The sequence below is a fragment of the Oncorhynchus clarkii genome, chromosome 16 (assembly GCF_045791955.1).
Source record: "Oncorhynchus clarkii lewisi isolate Uvic-CL-2024 chromosome 16, UVic_Ocla_1.0, whole genome shotgun sequence".
Lineage (NCBI taxonomy): Eukaryota > Metazoa > Chordata > Actinopteri > Salmoniformes > Salmonidae > Oncorhynchus > Oncorhynchus clarkii.
In genome coordinates, this window is record NC_092162.1 from 4,639,469 (window position 1) to 4,656,968 (window position 17,500).

Consider the following 17,500-nt stretch of genomic DNA (forward strand, 5'->3'; position numbering starts at 1 on the left):
CAGGAAAGTTAATAGTAAAGAACAGAACTGGGATGGAACACAGGATGGTTAACCTCTTGGTGTTAGGGGGCAGTATTTTCATTTTTGGAAAAAACGGGAACGTTATTTTTCCAAAAATGAAAATACTGCCGCCTAGTCACAAAATTAATGACACAGTACCATCACTTATGAGAAGGACAACTCTTAATAACACAGTGCCATCACTTATGAGAAGGAAAACTCTTAATGACACAGTGCCATCACTTATGAGAAGGAAAACTCTTAATGACACAGTGCCATCAATTATGAGAAGGAAAACTCTTAATGACACAGTGCCCGTCCCCAAGGGGCAGTGGCCGACTTACCAGAACTCCCCATCCTCAGCAACATGATCCAGCTTCAGCTTCTCGTCGGGACGGACATATTTCCATTCACTAGAACTGATCAAAGGGATCCAGCAGTCAGTGTAAATAGTGTGTGTGTGGGGGGGGGGGGGGGGTTTACAGGTGATCATGGTAATAGTGGAGGGAGGTTTTACAGGTGATCATGGTCTGTGCAGTAAGCAGAGATATTCTACACTACCAAGCAAAACGGCAGTAACTGCTCATAGCGTGGAACTGAGAAAAATTGTTTTTATTTACCTTAGTTTCACAGTAACTTTATCCAGTTACTGCTAACATGACCTCCATTTTCTCCTAAACACAATACAATAGAGGCAGGATACTTGCCCACGTGATTAAACATGTATTTAATGTAGCAAAAATGACTCATTTTGGACCAATTTAGCCATTACTGCCTTTGTGCTTGGTAGGGCAGTTTTCCACTCTCAATATTGTTTGGTGTAGGTCTTCCTTGTGGACACAGTGGGCATATCGTAGCCTGGTACCAGACCTCTTTGTGCTGTCTTGCCAACCCCTTTGGTGACAATGAGCATTGAAGTTGACAAGACAGCACAAACAGATCTGGGACCAGGCTGTAGCGCTTGTTGGTCTTGTAGTCTATTTCAGTGTGCTGCTTGGAAGTCATGATCATTCCCTCACCCATCACTCCAGGGCCCAGTCCACTCCACCTGTCCCCAGGGGTTCCTGATGCGAATCAGCTGGACCGGGTCTCCATGGAGATGGACCTGGATTGAGAACAGGACTCACTTAGGCCCGTGGTCTTATTTAACACACTCAGTACTGTGTTTTTCCACCATATGTTTGTGGTTTTATTGAAAGGGTAGGACAGTAAAGGGAAGACATTAAAGGTAGAAGTGCCATTCAGAAAGACAGATGAACCTGGGGTTAGAGCCCATCAAAAAGACAGATGAACCTGGGGTTAGAGCCCATCAGAAAGACAGATGAACCTGGGGTTAGAACCATCAGAAAGACAGATGAACCTGGGGTTAGAGCCCATCAGAAAGACAGATGAACCTGGGGTTAGAGCCCATCAGAAAGTCAGATGAACCTGGGGTTAGAGCCCATCAGAAAGACAGATGAACCTGGGGTTAGAGCCCATCAGAAAGACAGATGAACCTGGGCTTAGTGCCCATCAGAAAGACAGGTGAACCTGGGGTTAGAGCCCATCAGAAAGACAGATGAACCTGGGGTTAGAGCCCATCAGAAAGACAGGTGAACCTGGGGTTAGAGCCCATCAGAAATACAGGTGAACCTGGGGTTAGAGCCCATCAGAAAGACAGGTGAACCTGGGGTTAGAGCCCATCAGAAATACAGGTGAACCTGGGGTTAGTGCCCATCAGAAAGAAAGGTGAACCTGGGGTTAGAGCCCATCAGAAAGACAGATGAACCTGGGGTTAGAGCCCATCAGAAAGACAGGTGAACCTGGGGTTAGAGCCCATCAGAAATACAGGTGAACCTGGGGTTAGAGCCCATCAGAAAGACAGGTGAACCTGGGGTTAGAGCCCATCAGAAATACAGGTGAACCTGGGGTTAGAGCCCATCAGAAAGACAGATGAACCTGGGGTTAGTGCCCATCAGAAAGACAGATGAACCTGGGGTTAGAGCCCATCAGAAAGACAGATGAACCTGGGGTTAGAGCCCATCAGAAAGACAGATGAACCTGGGGTTAGTGCCCACCAGATATACAGATGAGCCTGGGGTTAGAGCCCATCAGAAAGACAGATGAACCTGGGGTTAGTGCCCACCAGAAATACAGATGAGCCTGGGGTTAGAGCCCATCAGAAATACAGGTGAACCTGGCGTTAGAGCCCATCAGAAAGACAGATGAACCTGGGGTTAGAGCCCATCAGAAAGACAGATTAACCTGGGGTTAGAGCCCATCAGAAAGACAGGTGAACCTGGGGTTAGAGCCCATCAGAAAGACAGATTAACCTGGGGTTAGAGCCCATCAGAAATACAGGTGAACCTGGGGTTAGAGCCCATCAGAAATACAGGTGAACCTGGGGTTAGAGCCCATCAGAAAGACAGATGAACCTGGGGTTAGAGCCAATCAGAAATACAGATGAACCTGGGGTTAGTGCCCATCAGAAAGACAGATGAACCTGGGGTTAGAGCCAATCAGAAATACAGATGAACCTGGGGTTAGTGCCCATCAGAAAGACAGATGAACCTGGGGTTAGTGCCCATCAGAAAGACAGGTGAACCTGGGGTTAGTGCCCATCAGAAAGACAGATGAACCTGGGGTTAGTGCCCATCAGAAAGACAGATGAACCTGGGGTTAGAGCCCATCAGAAAGACAAATGAACCTGGGGTTAGTGCCCATCAGAAAGACAGGTGAACCTGGGGTTAGTGCCCATCAGAAAGACAGATGAACCTGGGGTTAGAGCCCATCAGAAATACAGGTGAACCTGGGGTTAGAGCCCATCAGAAAGACAGATGAACCTGGGGTTAGTGCCTATCAGAAAGACAGATGAACCTGGGGTTAGAGCCCATCAGAAAGACAGATGAACCTGGGGTTAGTGCCCATCAGAAAGACAGATGAACCTGGGGTTAGAGCCCATCAGAAAGACAGGTGAACCTGGGGTTAGAGCCCATCAGAAATACAGGTGAACCTGGGGTTAGTGCCCATCAGAAATACAGATGAACCTGGGGTTAGAGCCCATCAGAAAGACAGATGAACCTGGGGTTAGAGACCATCAGAAAGACAGGTGAACCTGGGGTTAGAGCCCATCAGAAAGACAGGTGAATCTGGGGTAAGAGCCCATCAGAAAGACAGATGAACCTGGGGTTAGAGCCCATCAGAAAGACAGGTGAACCTGGGGTTAGAGCCCATCAGAAATACAGGTGAACCTGGGGTTAGAGCCCATCAGAAATATAGGTGAACCTGGGGTTAGAGCCCATCAGAAAGACAGGTGAACCTGGGGTTAGAGCCCATCAGAAAGACAGGTGAACCTGGGGTTAGAGCCCATCAGAAAGACAGATGAACCTGGGGTTAGTGCCCATCAGAAAGACAGATGAACCTGGGGTTAGTGCCCATCAGAAAGACAGATGAACCTGGGGTTAGTGCCCATCAGAAAGACAGATGAACCTGGGGTTAAAGCCCATCAGAAAGACAGATGAACCTGGGGTTAGAGCCCATCAGAAATACAGGTGAACCTGGGGTTAGAGCCCATCAGAAATACAGATGAACCTGGGGTTAGTGCCCATCAGAAATACAGATGAACCTGGGGTTAGAGCCCATCAGAAAGACAGATGAACCTGGGGTTAGAGCCCATCAGAAATACAGGTGAACCTGGGGTAAATGGTGCTGGTACAGTGTGGACACTGTGATATGTAGGTACTTTACCTCTTCAGCACCGGTGACAGAGTATGCGTGTCCCTTCACCAGTTTAAGAGCTGTCACTGCCTCTGTCTCATAGGAATTGGTGATCTAAAAAATAAACAATTGTGATGTTAGTATCTAAATCAATCAATCAATCCATTTAAATATCTAAGTCCGACCTACATCAATGGAACAGCCCAGTAGAGAGCCCAGGCCCAGAGCCTTCTCCATGATCTTGAAGAGGTGAGGAGGAGCTTTGTCCAACTGGTATATCTCTGCTATCCCTCCTGTGAAGTCCTCAAACCCCTCGATGGTGGAGCCACCTGACAGAGACTCATAGCATCCATTCACCCTGAGACAGAGAGACAGACAATATATTCAGACTCATAGCATCCATTCACCCTGAGACAGAGAGACAGACAATATATTTAGACTCATAGCATCCATTCACCCTGAGACAGAGACAGACAATATATTCAGACTCATAGCATCCATTCACCCTGAGACAGAGAGACAATATATTCAGACTCATAGCATCCATTCACCCTGAGACAGAGAGACAATATATTCAGACTCATAGCATCCATTCACCCTGAGACAGAGAGACAATATATTCAGACTCATAGCATCCATTCACCCAGAGACAGACAATATATTCAGTGACACAGTGAGGTCCAACAAGTGTTGGGACAGTGACAAGTGTGTTGTTGTTTTGGCTCTGCATTCCAGCACCTTGGATTGGAAATTATATAACGACTATGAGGTTAAAGTATAGACTGCCAGCTTGAATTTGAGGGTATTTTCATCCATATCAGGTGAACAGTTTAGAAATTACAGCACTTCTTGATATTTTTTGTCTCATCATTATTCACAATTTATTTAAGTAGGCAAGTCAATTAAGAAATTCTGGTGCCCATCAGATTCTTATTTTCAATGACGGCCTAGGAACAGTGGGTTAACTGGTCTAGGAACAGTGGGTTAACTGGCCTAGGAACAGTGGGTTAACTGGTCTAGGAACAGTGGGTTAACTGGTCTAGGAACAGTGGGTTAACTGGTCTAGGAACAGTGGGTTAACTGGTCTAGGAACAGTTGGTTAACAGGTCTAGGAACAGTGGGTTAACTGGTCTAGGAACAGTGGGTTAACTGGTCTAGGAACAGTGGGTTAACTGGTCTAGGAACAGTGGGTTAACTGGTCTAGGAACAGTGGGTTAACTGGTCTAGGAACAGTGGGTTAACTGGTCTAGGAACAGTGGGTTAACTGGTCTAGGAACAGTGGGTTAACTGGTCTAGGAACAGTGGGTTAACTGGTCTAGGAACAGTGGGTTAACTGGCCTAGGAACAGTGGGTTAACTGGCCTAGGAACAGTGGGTTAACTGGTCTAGGAACAGTGGGTTAACTGGTCTAGGAACAGTGGGTTAACTGGTCTAGGAACAGTGGGTTAACTGGTCTAGGAACAGTGGGTTAACTGGTCTAGGAACAGTGGGTTAACTGGCCTAGGAACAGTGGGTTAACTGGTCTAGGAACAGTGGGTTAACTGGTCTAGGAACAGTGGGTTAACTGGTCTAGGAACAGTGGGTTAACTGGTCTAGGAACAGTGGGTTAACTGGTCTAGGAACAGTGGGTTAACTGGTCTAGGAACAGTGGGTTAACTGGTCTAGGAACAGTGGGTTAACTGGTCTAGGAACAGTGGGTTAACTGGTCTAGGAACAGTGGGTTAACTGGTCTAGGAACAGTGGGTTAACTGGTCTAGGAACAGTGGGTTAACTGGTCTAGGAACAGTGGGTTAACTGGTCTAGGAACAGTGGGTTAACTGGTCTAGGAACAGTGGGTTAACTGGTCTAGGAACAGTGGGTTAACTGGTCTAGGAACAGTGGGTTAACTGGTCTAGGAACAGTGGGTTAACTGGTCTAGGAACAGTGGGTTAACAGGTCTAGGAACAGTGGGTTAACTGGTCTAGGAACAGTGGGTTAACTGGTCTAGGAACAGTGGGTTAACTGGTCTAGGAACAGTGGGTTAACTGGTCTAGGAACAGTGGGTTAACTGGTCTAGGAACAGTGGGTTAACTGCCTGTTCAGGGGCAGAACGACAGATTTGTACCTTGTCAACTCTGGGATTCGATCTTGTAACCTTTTGGTTACTAGTCCAACGCACTAACCACTAGGCTACCTGCCACCCCTGGTGCTGTGTCTTAGCATAAACCATGTATGTATTAAATCAAATCAAATTTATTACAGTACTGTATCTTAGCATTAACCATGTATGTACTATGGTGCTGTGTCTTAGCATAAACCATGTATGTACTATGGTGCTGTGTCTTAGCATAAACCATGTATGTATTATGGTGCTGTGTCTTAGCATAAACCAGGTATGTATTATGGTGCTGTGTCTTAGCATTAACCATGTATGTATTATGGTGCTGTGTCTTAGCATAAACCATGTATGTACTATGGTGCTGTGTCTTAGCATAAACCATGTATGTACTATGGTGCTGTATCTTAGCATTAACCATGTATGTACTATGGTGCTGTGTCTTAGCATAAACCATGTATGTATTATGGTGCTGTGTCTTAGCATAAACCATGTATGTATTAAATCAAATCAAATTTATTACAGTACTGTATCTTAGCATTAACCATGTATGTACTATGGTGCTGTGTCTTAGCATAAACCATGTATGTACTATGGTGCTGTATCTTAGCATTAACCATGTATGTATTATGGTGCTGTGTCTTAGCATAAACCATGTATGTACTATGGTGCTGTGTCTTAGCATAAACCATGTATGTACTATGGTGCTGTGTCTTAGCATAAACCATGTATGTATTATGGTGCTGTGTCTTAGCATAAACCATGTATGTATTATGGTGCTGTGTCTTAGCATAAACCATGTATGTACTATGGTGCTGTGTCTTAGCATAAACCATGTACGTACTATGGTGCTGTGTCTTAGCATAAACCATGTATGTACTATGGTGCTGTGTCTTAGCATAAACCATGTATGTATTATGGTGCTGTGTCTTAGCATAAACCATGTATGTATTATGGTGCTGTGTCTTAGCATAAACCATGTATGTACTATGGTGCTTTGTCTTAGCATAAACCATGTATGTATTATGGTGCTGTGTCTTAGCATAAACCATGTATGTACTATGGTGCTGTGTCTTAGCATAAACCATGTATGTATTATGGTGCTGTATCTTAGCATAAACCATGTATGTACTATGGTGCTGTGTCTTAGCATAAACCATGTATGTATTATGGTGCTGTGTCTTAGCATAAACCATGTATGAACTATGGTGCTGTATCTTAGCATTAACCATGTATGTATTATGGTGCTGTGTCTTAGCATAAACCATGTATGTATTATGGTGCTGTGTCTTAGCATAAACCATGTATGTACTATGGTGCTGTGTCTTAGCATTAACCATGTATGTATTATGGTGCTGTGTCTTAGCATAAACCATGTATGTACTATGGTGCTGTGTCTTAGCATAAACCATGTATGTGTTATGGTGCTGTGTCTTAGCATAAACCATGTATGTATTATGGTGCTGTGTCTTAGCATAAACCATGTATGTATTATGGTGCTGTGTCTTAGCATAAACCATGTATGTATTATGGTGCTGTGTCTTAGCATAAACCATGTATGTGTTATGGTGCTGTGTCTTAGCATAAACCATGTATGTATTATGGTGCTGTGTCTTAGCATAAACCATGTATGTACTATGGTGCTGTGTCTTAGCATAAACCATGTATGTATTATGGTGCTGTGTCTTAGCATAAACCATGTATGTGTTATGGTGCTGTGTCTTAGCATAAACCATGTATGTATTATGGTGCTGTGTCTTAGCATAAACCATGTATGTACTATGGTGCTGTGTCTTAGCATAAACCATGTATGTGTTATGGTGCTGTGTCTTAGCATAAACCATGTATGTGTTATGGTGCTGTGTCTTAGCACAAACCACGTACTGTATGTGTTATGGTGCTGTGTCTTAGCATAAACCATGTATGTACTATGGTGCTGTGTCTTAGCATAAACCATGTATGTGTTATGGTGCTGTGTCTTAGCATAAACCATGTATGTGTTATGGTGCTGTGTCTTAGCATAAACCATGTATGTATTATGGTGCTGTGTCTTAGCATAAACCATGTATGTACTATGGTGCTGTATCTTACTTGGCGTAAGCCTTCTCCAGCAGGGCGCTCCAGAACTCAGAGCCCTCGGCTGAGTGAACAAACAGCAGCTTTCCATCTCTGGTGGGCAGCCGGTCGTCAATCACCACGTCCACCCACTCACCAAACTGCCAGAACTGAAGAGGACCACAACAGACAACATTCCATAGAATGTCTCAACGTGTCACAAAGAGAGTGAATCACATGGCAGAACATGGGGAAAGCATACTGGACACTACAACCGTCTCTAAACCTAGAAACGATCTCACTTCCACAGGTGTAAAGTAGGCGTAAAACAAGTCCCCTATGACAGAAAATAAAGGGAAAATTCACTAAGGATCTTGGAAAAACATGGGTACTTGTCTTTCTCACACTAGCAATGACTGACATACTGTATGTGACTGTTTTATCTACCTTAGTTGAATTCAAGTTGCCCCTGGGTAAGAGTGTTTGCTCAATGAACAATATGTAAATGTCAAAGAATGTTAAAGATGTTAAAACCTTTGAACCCTGACCCCTGACCCCTGACCTGGAAGTGAAAGATGCCAGCGTAGCGGTCAGTGAAGCTCTGTTCAGGAGGAACGACCCTGGCCAGCACTCTCTCGTCCAGGGTCAGTGATGCAATAGCAGCCAGCAGCCAACAGTCCCCTGTAATACACACACACACACACACACACACACACACACACACACACACACACACATATTATATATATATATAACATAAATATAAATATATATATTTATTATACGTGTGCCAGTCTTGTAGTACTGTATGCAATATTCAGAGACACACTCGTCTGGTTCTACCAGATTACCGCATACAACAAACATCCTGTTTGGTCACAGTTGCAAACCTGTAACAGTGGAAACATCTCAGCGATATTGACAAGACAGGGAGGGAACCCCACACAGGAGAGTAAATACAACAGTTGGTGTTATTTTCATAAAGTATGTGTTTGAAGTTTTAACACTCTTGAGACTCGAAACTGACGCCACTTTGCAACTCATATTCATAATAATATTATTGTGCATTCATTTTGTTTTCTTCACCACACAATCATTGATCCAAAATATACGTTTACTGTGAAATATCACGAGAAAATTGATTTTAGTCATCAAAACACTACATAATGATATCTTCTCAATTGAGTTGTTTTAACAACCTGTTTAAACCAATAGCAGAAAATACAAGAAACAGCTTAATAAATTGTCATTTGAATGTAATACGCTACAGTACTGTCAATTACAGTATATTACCCTGTTTTCATATCAGAAAATACATTATTTTTTACATCAGGCAAATGTAAATAGTTTGCTAATAGTTTTATACAGCTCTTTGAATGCGGTCTTAGTGCCAACATCGGTTTGTGGTGGTAAATAGACAGAGAGGAAATATAACGATGAAAACTCTCTTGGTAAATAGTGTGGTCTACAGCTTATCATGAGATACTCTACCTCAGGCGAGGAAAAACCTCCAGACTTCCTTAATTTTAGATTTGGTGCACCAGCTGTTATTGACAAATAGACACAGACCGTCAGCCTTCGTCTTACAGCTGTTCTGTCTTGCTGACGCAGCGTAAACCCAGCCAGCTTTATGTTATCCATGTTGTCGTTCAGCCACGACTCGGTGAAACATAAGACGTTACAGTTTTTAATGTCCCGTTGGTAGGATAGTCTTGAACGGAACTCATACAGTTTATTCTCAAATGATTGCACATTGGCCAAAAGGACGGATGGTAGAGGCGAGTTACCCACTCTCCGACGAATTCTCACAAGGCACCCTGACCTGCGTCCTCTGTAACGGCGTCTTCTCTTCATGCGAATGACAGGTATTTGGGCCTGGTCGGGTATCTCGAGTAAATCCTTCGCGTCCGACTCGTTAAAGAAAAAATCTTTGTCCAGTCTGAGGTGAGTAATCGCTGCTCTGCTCTGATATCCAGAAGCTCTTTTCGGTCATAAGAGACGGTGGCAGAATCACTATGTACAAACAACGCCCCAAAAAAACTAAACACAAAATAGCACAATTGTTAGGAGCCCATAAAATGGTAGCCATCTCCTCCAGCGCCATTCAAATGAGAAGATTATCATATCATAGGTAACGTGAGCATTGTGAAAAGCAATTCCTTTATATGTATTTCAATGTGATTACTAGATGAAACACTGATGAATTTTTGTGGAAAAGTGACTGTGATTTTGTCAATTGAAAATTTGCTTTTTTTGATGATCTGTTTTGAGTTTTGTACTACGAAAATGTAATTGTGAAAATTGCACCACATACTTGTGAAAATGGCACCAAAGCGATCGAAAACAAAACCGTAATACATCACAGAACAAATATATGCCCTACGTTTAATACATCTACAGACAAAGATTATACTCTTCTGCAATATATCTGTAGACAAACATATGTTGTAGTCTCCTTCACTGTCTGTTGGTGAACACAAAGCCAGAATTAGTGGGAGGAGGATCTTGGGATTAGCAGTATTTACAGCAACACCCCTTCTCTTTGTGAAATATGCTTACCCAGATCTCCTTGGCAGATATCAGTCCTGGTGGCTCCATCGTCAATGAATTTGGGGTTTGAGGACAACTCCTACAGCAGTCACATGTGAGAGACAGAAGAATTCCTTTGTTTACACAGTAATTCATTTGATTCATTTATTAATTCATATAAGTGAGCGCTGTACATGATTGAGGAGCATTGTCGTATGATAAGTTGCTCGTCAATCCTACAGCAAACGCATGAGAGAGAACAGACAGAGGAATCTATTTGTTAAACCAGCTGCAATAGGATTGTGAGTTTACTTGACATTTGGGCCTGAACTGTAGTTGAACCAACATACATTTTCAAGCTCAACTGTATGTTCACTCAATTTAGAATTTTAGTGTAAACGTACAATTCAACTTGAGAATTTATGCCACCTTATTTGCATATTTCCCCAGTGTGAAATTAAACTTTATGAATAATATATATTTTTAAGTTTTCTTTATTTAACCAGGGTGAGTTGACTGAGAATACACTCTTATTTACAGCAACGATCTGGAGCAAGTTAGAAGACATTGGTCTAGTTCAAATATATAGTTCACATTCAAATATATAAGCCAGCGAAAAAACACAAACACCCCCCCCCCTAAAAAAAAAACATAAGATCAATCATAGAATCATAAAAAATTTACAAATTATTCCTTAAGAAGGTCCTCACATAGCCGTCTGGACTGCTTCACAGACCATTCCACAAGCCATGTGCACAATAGCTCAAGGCAGATTTACCACGTAAGGGATCTCTGGAAGGGATCTCTAGAATGAGTAATTCCTGAGATCGTATTTGATAGCTTGTATTTCTGAAGGTTAACGGAGAAGTGAGACGTGGTCGGTAGTTTATGCAATAGGGTTTTTATAATTGTGGAACACTGATACAGAGCGTAGTGATACTGTGATAAACTGCACCCAGAGACTTCAATACAGCGGCAGACGCATTCAGAGAGACGGTATCGCCATCGTCGAAGACCGCAATGAATGTCGAACTGAATTATTTGTTTTCTACTATTTAACTAAAGGCAGGACCTATTCCTATAAAAAAAGAACATTTTAATTCTTAACTAACTTATCAACATGGTTTTGACGGAAAGTCTATCATCGATCCAGATGCCTAGAAATTATAAAATCTGGTACACGATCAATAAGGGCCCCATCCAATGTAAGTATGCATAAATCATCAGATACATTTTTATGAGATTTATAAAATAACATATACTTGTTTTTACCTTGATTAAGTACTAATTTAAGCTCAACAAAGGCTTTCTGCAAGGCGGAAAAAGGCAGATTGAATCATTGAAGCTTCGAAATTGCCTGCTCAGCCATGGGGGCAATATCACCACAATGAACTCTGTATACAGACAATACATACATCAAAAGGTCTTTCTTTGAGGGCCTAGTTACACCCTGGTTTACACCCTAACACAGTGGTCTGAAACTCCTGGTTTACAGGCCACAGAAAGCCTACAAGTTACATTATTCTGGCTTGCAAAGTGATGTGTAATTCCTATTAGAATGCAGCCAGAGTTAGAATATCCAACAACTGGAACTTTTATCTCTTTTAGTTTATTCTTCAAGGTACTTTTTAAGAAACTTGTAATCAACATGCATTGAGAATGACTGCCATGGGGGAAAGTGATTAGTTAGGCTACCTAAATCATATAAACTGGAACAGTCATCTTAGTAACGGGAAAATTTGCTAAAATTTGATTAATTTAGAAAAAAATAGCTGTTATTTATGTTTGTGTAGCATAGGATTAATCAGCCAATCAATGTACATGGTGTTGAAACAAATCCAATGCAATAGAGCATGCTGGGAAATATGATAATAATGGGCGTGGTTTGATTGGTTTTGAGAAAATATACATTTGTATCTTTACTCAACAAGCTTCTTCAAATTCAGTTTATTGATTCAACGTACAATCAATCGTAAGGTTGAGTTTAGTCAACATTTGGGCATATAGCTGAACCATCGTACGGTGTTGCCTTCCAAAGGCAAACATGAATTTGTAAATTGACTCAACAGGCTTTAAACAAACATTAGCTCAAATTCTTGAAGTCCACTCAACTCACAGAATGATGCTGATTAAGAAATGGGTTAAATTGGCTTTTTCAGAGTGCAGCAGGCTGATAACACTCTCTGGTCTAGTCAGCTGAGTAAACAATGAGTTGACAAAATCCCCTTTTGATCTAATCTATTAGATTCCATTTTGCCCTGTTTATCAAAAGTGTTGAAAAAAAACTTGTCAACAATCAACTGACTGGCTTTCTTGACATCTATAATATTCTGTCGGGTATGCAGTCTGGTTTCCGCTCAGGTTATGGATGTGTCACTGCAACCTTAAAGGTCCTCAATGACGTCACCATTGCCCTTGATTCTAAGCAATGTTGTGCTGCTATTTTTATTGACTTGGCCAAAGCATTTGATACGGTAGACCCTTCCATTCTTGTGGGCCGGCTAAGAGAATTGGTGTCTCTCAGGGGTCTTTGGCCTGGTTGGCTAACTACCTCTCACAAAGAGTGCAGTGTGTAAAGTCAAAACATCTGCCTGTCACCAACGGAGTTCCCCAAGGCTATCCTAGGCCCCACGCTCTTCTCAATTTACATCTACAACATAGCTCAGGCACTAGGAAGCGCTCTCATCTATGTATATGCAAATGAAGCAGTCATATACTCAACTGGCCCCTCCCAGGATTTTATGTTAATTGCTCTATAACAAAGCTTTTTTAGTGTCCAACAAGCTATTTCTCTGCCCTAAACCTTGTTCTGAAAACCTCCAAAACAAAGGTCATGTGGTTTGGTAAAAAAGAATGCCCCTCTCCCCACAGGTGTGATTACTACCTCTGAGGGTTTAGAGCTTGAGGTAGTCACCTCATACAAGTATTTGGGAGTATGGCTAGACGGTACACTGTCCTTCTCTCAGCACATATCAAAGCTCCAGACTAAGGTTAAATCTAGATTTGGTTTCCTCTATCGTAATCGCTCCTCTTTCACCACAGCTGCCAAACTAACCTTGATTCAGATGACCATCCTAACTATGCTAGATTACGGAGACAGATCGGCAGGTAAGGATGCTCTCGAGGGAATAGATTTTCTTTACCATTCAGCCATCAGATTTGCCACCAATGCTCCTTATATGACACATCACGGCACTCTATACTCCTCTGTAAACTGGTTGATTCTTATTTATAAAACCCTCTTAGGCCTCACTCCCCCCTATCTGAGATATCTACTGCAGTCGTCATCATTCACATACAACACCCGTTCTGCCAGTCACATTCTGTTAAAGGTCCCCAAAGCACACACATCTCTGGGTCACTCCTCTTTTCAGTTCGCGGCAGGAAGCGACTGTAACGAGCTGCAACAAACACTCAAACTGGACAGTTTTATCTCAATCTCTTCATTCAAAAACTCAATCATGGACACTCTTACTGACAGTTGTGGCTGCTTTGTGTGATGTATTGTTGTCTCTATCTTCTTGGCCTTTGTGCAGTTGTCTGTGCCCAATAATGTTTGTACCACATTTTGTTCTGCTGCCATGTTGTGTTGCTACCATGTTGTTGTCATGTTGTGTTGCTACCATGTTGTGTTGCTACCATGTTGTTCTGCTACCATGTTGTTCTGCTACCATGTTGTTCTGCTGCCATGTTGTTGTCATGTTGTGTTGCTACCATGTTGTTGTCATGTTGTGTTGTCATGTTGTGTTGCTACCATGCTGTGTTGTCATGTTGTGTTGCTACCATGCTGTGTTGTCATGTGTTGCTACCATGTTGTTCTGCTACCATGTTGTTCTGCTGCCATGTTGTTGTCATGTTGTGTTGCTACCATGTTGTTGTCATGTTGTGTTGTTATGTTGTGTTGCTACCATGCTGTGTTGTCATGTGTTGCTACCATGCTGTGTTGTCATGTGTTGCTACCATGCTATGTTGTTGTCTTAGATCTCTCTTTATGTAGTGTTGTCTTAGATCTCTCTTTATGTAGTGTTGTCTTAGGTCTCTCTTTATGTAGTGTTGTCTTAGGTCTCTCTTTATGTAGTGTTGTGGTGTCTCTCTTGTCGTGATGTGTGTTTTGTCCTATATTTTGATTTTATTTTTGAATCCCCTTTTGGTAGGTTCGTCACTGTAAATACAAATTTGTTCCTAACTGACTTGCCTAAATAAATAAAGGTAAAACAATTTTTTTTTTTTTTTTTTTTTTTTTAAATGATAATGATAATAATCTTTAGACTCAGAGGAGAGGCTATGTTGTGGTCTTTGTGTGTGTCATTTGAAATCCTAACCCTAAAACACAATCAAAATGAGATCAGTCAAACAGAAAGTAGAACAAGTGTCAACAAACGGACCGGCGCCCACCGCCCATGTCTCTAAAGCTCAGGTTACCATTATAATACGTTGTGTAGTGTTTCCATTGTTCTACACCTGGGCAGTTATATCCCCAGGACAGCATTCAGTGTAAATTTCATTTCCTGCACCAAGGTGCCTTTTAAAAGGTGACTGTGCTTGTGTACTGTAACTGACAAAGATCTTTGGGTTGACATGATGTCAGCACTGTACAACAGCAATAACCACCTCATTTTCCTCTGGGACAGTACTTCTTGACACACTCTTAGGAAAAAATATGGTTCTACCAAGAACCCTTTTCATCTGAAGAACCCTTTTTTTTGGAAACAGGGTTCTGAAATAGTTATTTGTAAAGGCAAAGAGTTCCAGCTAGAAACCATCCTAATTTTTAAAACATTTTTAAAGAAAGGGTTCCGTGTGACGGTTTAGAACCCTTTATAGAACCCTTTTGATTCTGAAAAAGAATTTTTCTTTCTTTTAAATAGTGCCTTACCATGAAGTGTTTATGCTTCAGTATTTAAACATTAACAACGAGAGATTGAGTAATATGATCCATTATTTTTTTTTTAAAAGATAGGTGTGAGAATATTTTAAACAGTACCTATCTGGGGGATAATTGTACAGTACATGTGTCTGGTACTCCCTAAATCATTTGACATATACAGTACTGACAATTTATATTTTTTGCCATGATTTCTGTCCTTCAAAGTAGTATTTTCTGTGATTTTATTGAGCAGAGAGTAGGAGAATAGAAGGGAGTATGAACCAGCAGTGTGTTGTATATGGACACAGCAAATTGTCCAGTTTAACAAAGCATTGGTTTTTCAGTGTAATATTTTTAGTGATAATTCAGGAGATAAATTAACTAAACTTTTTAATTAACTTAATTAACTTAACACTCAATGGTGTAAAATAACCTTAGTGCTGTTTTTTGTGTTGTTGTTAATAACCAGAGTTATTACTCTGTGTTGAGTCAAGCACTCAAAACCACGCCCACCATTATCATGTTTCCCAGCATGCTCTATTGCAGATCGATTTTCAGAATTGTTTCAATATTTACGTTTGTACATTGATTGGTTGATTAACCTCATGCTACACAAAGATAAATAGCATAACCTTTTCGCACAGCCATCTTCACTAACCCCGGCCGGCAATCTGAACGCAGGTCGCAAGTGATTCAAAGTTCCAATTGTTGAATATCCTCGATCTAGCTAGATTCCAATAGGAACTACACATCCCTTTGCAAGCCAGCATGATGTGATTTACAAGCCTGATGTGTAAAACCAGGAGTTTCCGAACACCACTTGGTTAGGGTATAACTAGACCATAATGCATTGTTATAAAGAATGACATTTTAAAGGCTAATTTGGCTGGTGGAACCATTCATGAAGGGTTCTAGGAAGAACCCTTTAAAGGTAAAGAGTTCTTGGTCAAACCATTCTGCCTAGAACCCTTCATAAAATATTCTAGGTACAGGGGGTTCTATGAAGAACCCTACTTAGAGAGTTCTAGACCCTTAAATGGTTCTGCTATGGGGACAAACCATATATGGTTCTACTCAGCACCTTTTGTAGTGACAAGCTTAACTCTCCAATGAATTGTAATCTTGACACTGAGTATAATTTTCATTATATATGAAAAAAATATATATTAATACACTGATAAACGGATACATCTCACAATAACAATACATTTTTCCCTGCTTCAAATTAAACCAGACAAAGACCCTGGTAGTCAGTGCCAGACATCTGGTCGTTGTACATCTAGATTCTAGACTGTATATGGAATTAAAAAGTACTCTCTTACCGTGGGTCTCTTCCACATCAGCCCCTTGGTCTTGGATGAGTACTTCCCCAGCTCTTTGTACCCTAGAGACTTGCTCTCTGCTGGGAAGGAGGGGTCCTGGAACAGCTTCCCGGACTCCAGACAGCCCTGAAGCAGCGTTTCATAGTCCTGCTGGAGGAACTTTACCGCCTGCTGGTTGGTTCCAACACCGTTTTCCCTCTCCTGCTGACGGGCCAGCCGACCTGCCATAGACGTCATCCTGGAGCCTAGGAGTGGGGAGAACAGTGAGTCCAAAGAGACTAAAGTTAGAGGTTGTAGTTTGTTATCGCTGCCCTGGATGAAAACCGACCTGGATTTGTTGTTGTGTGTCGCTGGGTCCAACACAGTCAGAACAGAAATTGGGTTTTGCTGTGGAGACCGGTGAGATCCTTGGATGTTATCCTGACTCTTGACTCTTGGGAACAGTCCGCTGGGCTGTAAGGACTGAGTTAGAGGTTAGGTTGCTGTGTTGAATCCCTGGATGCAATCCTAGTTACTGTAATAGTTGTTGTTGTGTGTCCAGGCTCCTGGGGACAGTCAGTGTTGCTGAAGAGACTGTAGGGGACAGTCAGTGTTGCTGAAGAGACTGTGGAGTCTAGCGTCTGGAGACTGAAGGTGTGATTAATGTGTGTGTGTGTGTGTGAGGGGGGGGGGATGCAGTAGACTGGAGTCGTTTTGTGATGAAGAAGTTTTAGTGTCCTATGGAATGAGTACAATCTCACACACAAACACAAATACCTTTGGTTCTCTGTCCTTCTCCTTTATACTAAACCAGCTAACAGAAAGGCAGGAGGCAGGAGGCAGAAGCCCCGAGCTAGGGGAGGAGCCTGATGGATAGGAGGACAGGTGTGCTGATGGAAATGAAACAGACAAGACAACAGCATCAGGCCACAGCAAACAACAGAGCTACCTGGCGGCC

At 42.1% G+C, this 17,500-nt stretch overlaps 1 protein-coding gene across 1 annotated transcript in view; it reads right to left on the bottom strand.

The window, feature by feature from the left end:
• The window catches only part of LOC139367880 (calpain-2 catalytic subunit-like), a 39,395-nt gene extending 21,926 nt beyond the window's left edge, over window positions 1-17,469 (bottom strand). The window contains exons 1-9 of the mRNA XM_071106231.1: window positions 16,892-17,469; window positions 16,564-16,808; window positions 10,405-10,474; window positions 8,408-8,526; window positions 7,882-8,015; window positions 3,886-4,054; window positions 3,727-3,810; window positions 1,020-1,105; window positions 345-419 (exon numbers count right to left, since the gene is read on the bottom strand). Of these exons, the coding sequence (XP_070962332.1) occupies window positions 345-419; window positions 1,020-1,105; window positions 3,727-3,810; window positions 3,886-4,054; window positions 7,882-8,015; window positions 8,408-8,526; window positions 10,405-10,474; window positions 16,564-16,800 (974 nt within the window). The 5' untranslated portion in view covers window positions 16,801-16,808; window positions 16,892-17,469. The remainder of the gene's footprint in view (window positions 1-344; window positions 420-1,019; window positions 1,106-3,726; window positions 3,811-3,885; window positions 4,055-7,881; window positions 8,016-8,407; window positions 8,527-10,404; window positions 10,475-16,563; window positions 16,809-16,891) is intronic.
• Window positions 17,470-17,500: the final 31 nt, after the last annotated feature.